Genomic DNA, 4,402 nt, shown 5'->3' on the forward strand with positions numbered 1-4,402 from the left:
CCATCATAGTGAGTTTTTTAACATGTTGTTGGTTAAATCATGAAACTCCATCTAGTGACTTTCTAACATGTTGATTAAATCGTTAAACTCCATCATAGTGAGTTTTTTAACATGTTGTTGGTTAAATCATGAAACTCCATCTAGTGACTTTCTAACATGTTGGTTAAATCATGAAACTCCATCTAGTGACTTTCTAACATGTTGATTAAATCGTTAAACTCCATCATAGTGAGTTTTAACATGTTGTTGGTTAAATCATGAAACTCCATCTAGTGACTTTCTAACATGTTGGTTAAATCATGAAACTCCATCTAGTGACTTTCTAACATGTTGATTAAATCGTTAAACTCCATCATAGTGAGTTTTTAACATGTTGTTGGTTAAATCATGAAACTCCATCTAGTGACTTTCTAACATGTTGATTAAATCGTTAAACTCCATCATAGTGAGTTTTTTAACATGCTGTTGGTTAAATCATGAAACTCCATCTAGACCACTGTCATAAAGAATGACTGACCCAAAAGAGTAGCCATTATAACATTTTTAAGACTACCGAATATCATTTTACTTACAGAGGTTCCTTGAAGCATATAACAAGTCTGATCCCAGTCTCACCTGCTGATTACTCATTACTAGTGTTTAAACAACTCATTACCAGTGTTTAAACAGCTGTATTACTAGTGTTTAAACAGCTGTATTACTAGTGTTTAAACAACTGTATTACTAGTGTTTAAACAACTGTATTACTAGTGTTTAAACAACTGTATTACTAGTGTTTAAACAACTCATTACCAGTGTTTAAACAACTGTATTACTAGTGTTTAAACAGCTGTATTAGTAGTGTTTAAACAACTGTATTACTAGTGTTTAAACAGCTGTATTACCAGTGTTTAAATAACTGTATTACTTAATCTCATGTAAGGTATGTATATCAGTTTATTGACCAGTGACTTACAATATCTTCCAGAAAAACCGCAAGCTCTATATATTTGCCGGACAGAGGTCAAAAGAACAGTTGAGTGATTTTTACACCTATAATGTTGACACTGGTGAAGTTCAAGTTCTTTGTGATGGAGCAAAAGTGGAAGGTAGGGGGACGTTTTCAATTGACGTGTACATTAATTTGTTCATTTTGAGTTATGGATGGTGCATACAAATACATTTTCTTTATAATTCATATAAAAATCTTACCAGTAAGTAAACTGAAAACACATCATGAACAAAGTAACAAAGAATACAACACTCACAGGATCAAAACTGAAGTAAATGTTATGAAAACTGTTTTAATAAAGAACCAGTTGTCATCTTCAATATCACGTTGTTATTTGTTTGTAATATGGGAAATTATTTTTATTATTATTGGGAAACAGATGAAAATAAAATTAAAAGTAATGATATTAAATACAAACTTAAATGTAATATTTTCATTTTATACTACAACTCCTCTATCTCGGTCATCGGTCTGCAGACAGGTGCAGGTTTGTCACAACCACCTTGCCAGTCAATGGGATTTCGTGTAAACTAACAAAAGCTGACAGAACATTTATTTGTAAATTGTAATGGTTGTCGTGTTTTAGCGATCGACAACAGATGAAAGGACCATCCCTGGTACTTAAAGGGTTAAGAAATGCTGCTGTATTAAGATCATTATATCTTGTTATATCTGTACTGTATTAATTGAGGTTTTATAAATTTTATATAAATAGTGAATAAAATACAAATAAGCCTTTCTTATGTCAAGAAGTTTAAATAGTTTTAAAACAAAAGTCTGTTAGGCTACAACGTTTTTCATATTTAATTTAAATCTTTGTTCATTCCTTGTTTTATGTTAAGAAATCATCAGTGCAGTTAATGAATAGTGTGGAAAGTTACTTATCATGCCTCGTCATCTTGCTCTGCAGATGTCTATCACCAAATAAAAATGTAATTATCAAGTTTAATGCTATATTTCTGTCAGAAAATTTTCTCTCTTTCATGTGTGTTGCTTCTTTCTTATGGTCACTTGTTATTTTTACTGTTATAGTATTAAAATATTATGTTTTCAAGTACACTACTTTGTTACTGAAACCTGTTTCTTTTGTAACGTCACATCCTTATTTACAGTGCCCTCTACTGGCCTAACACAGAGAGCCACCATTGATCCTGAGCTGAGTGAAATTCATGTTTTGTGTGTAAGTGTTCCCTTTATTAACTACTTCTAACATTCTGCATATTTAACTCTGCACCTTGGGAGATAAGAATAGGTTTTAAACATCCAGACACAAAGAAATGAGATGTGTCAGTGTGGAATTTATCTTTTAAACTGTAATGTCTGTAAGCTTGCTACTTGACCGAGTCTCGTGCTTTTCGTTAATCGTATAAGGTTTAAAACTAAACCGTGATCTCCTTTTATTTAAAGTTCCTAGAGGATGTTAGATCAATAACGAATAATGGCGTGACTCGGTGTTTACATTCATTAGACATGAGCATCTGTTTGTCGTTGTAAACATTGTTGTATACAAGAGATCTTTCTGATGTCATGAAAGAATGTATACAGTAGTCAGTTTTACAAACATATTATTTCCTTCTGCTAGGGTTCAAATCGAGAAAAGGATAAAAGAGAAGAGAACATCAGAAATGGATTATGGGTTTACGAAATTAGTCAAAACAAGTGGTAAGTGGCTGTAGTCAGTTTAAATTGTAGTTTTTTCAATTACTCAGCTGCTTATGGAGCATGATAAACAGAATATTTCATTAAAAGTGACTGGTCATTGTTTGAGTTGATTATTGTTATTACCAATGAAATTGCAGCTAGAAAGTCCGAGGCAGAGAGTTTCTAACTTTGTTGTCTCAGTTTTGGACATATTTCTTTAAACCTGCTTCTAGCTTACTGTTTCAAGGTTAGAAAATTAAAACTATTGACTGGTGTTGCATGCGATAAATGTTATTTCCACATAAGGTTTCTGTACAATAATTTATAATATCTGTGTATCATTTGTTGAAATGATACAAGAATATTTTGTTTTAATTGTATTTTCTGTTTTGACTGTAACAAAAAAACAAAACATAATTCAGTACTAGTAGTCCAAGCTCGAAAATCTTGCGTGTAAAGTCTGTATTTTTGACAAAGTGATGTTCTCTCTGAGTTTAGTAACTAAACTTCGCCTGAATAACAAATTAACTAAGATACAATTGAACAAGCACATTTATTTTGTATTGTTCATTATTGACATGTATGACTTTCCTGGTGAACTATTACCCCCCACAGTGTCTCAATAGTAAACTTTGGAGCTCAAACCCCATGGCAAACAGAGTGCAGATATCCATCCACTACACTGAAACATGACAGACAAATGAATTTAAACCCCTTTCTGGGGTTCACACCAAGTGACACAAAGTATAGATTATTTTCATGCTACTAAAAATGAACTTAATTCCATTGTAACTTGGTCTTTACTATCTGACAAAGGGCTTGAAATGTTGCACAAATAGGTTTCATATAGACATGTCAATTTATTCTTTATTATTATTTGTTTTTCTTCTTCCAAATTAACAACTTTGTTGTATTACATCAGTGATATAACTGTACTCATAGCACTATTATTGAAAGAAATAGTTGTTTTGTTAGATAACAACAACTGTTTGGCAAGAAATATAAATTATTTAATTTACAGTTTTAGAGATAAGATGTCAACAGTATTAACATTGTTTGTTCATGCTTTTCAGTCATTCATATTGTAGTTTCTAACAGTATTAACATTGTTTGTTCATGCTTTTCAGTCATTCTTATTGTAGTTTCTAACAGTATTAACATTGTTTGTTCATGCTTTTCAGTCATTCTTATTGTAGTATTTAACAGTATTAACATTGTTTGTTCATGCTTTTCAGTCGTTCCTATTGTAGGTTGTGACAGTATTAACATTGTTTGTTCATGCTTTTCAGTCACACAACCTACAATAGAATGACTGAAAAGCATGAACAAACAATGTTAATACTGAATGTTAATACTGTCACAACCTACAATAGAAATGACTGAAAAGCATGAACAAACAATGTTAATACTGTGGTTTGTTCCGGCTTTTCAGTCATTCCTATTGTAGTTCCTGACAGTATTAACATTGTTTGTTCATGCTTTTCAGTCATTCTTATTGTAGGTTGTGACAGTATTAACATTGTTTGTTCATGCTTTTCAGTCATTTCTATTGTAGGTTGTGACAGTATTAACATTGTTTGTTCATGCTTTTCAGTCATTTCTATTGTAGGTTGTGACAGTATTAACATTGTTTGTTCATGCTTTTCAGTCATTCTTATTGTAGGTTGTGACAGTATTAACATTGTTTGTTCATGCTTTTCAGTCATTTCTATTGTAGGTTGTGACAGTATTAACATTGTTCATGCTTTTCAGTCGTTCCTATTATAGGTT

General features: G+C 31.6%; 1 protein-coding gene across 1 annotated transcript in view; it reads left to right on the forward strand.

The window, feature by feature from the left end:
* LOC106476620 (muskelin-like) overlaps positions 1-2,657 on the forward strand; it is a 13,930-nt gene extending 11,273 nt beyond the window's left edge. Inside the window, exons 5-7 of the mRNA XM_013937264.2 lie at positions 968-1,088; positions 2,104-2,171; positions 2,574-2,657. Coding sequence (XP_013792718.2) covers positions 968-1,088; positions 2,104-2,171; positions 2,574-2,657 — 273 coding nt within the window. The remainder of the gene's footprint in view (positions 1-967; positions 1,089-2,103; positions 2,172-2,573) is intronic.
* Positions 2,658-4,402: the final 1,745 nt, after the last annotated feature.

Source organism: Limulus polyphemus, unplaced genomic scaffold (genome assembly GCF_000517525.1).
Source record: "Limulus polyphemus unplaced genomic scaffold, Limulus_polyphemus-2.1.2 Scaffold11041, whole genome shotgun sequence".
Classification (NCBI taxonomy): Eukaryota; Metazoa; Arthropoda; class Merostomata; order Xiphosura; family Limulidae; genus Limulus; species Limulus polyphemus.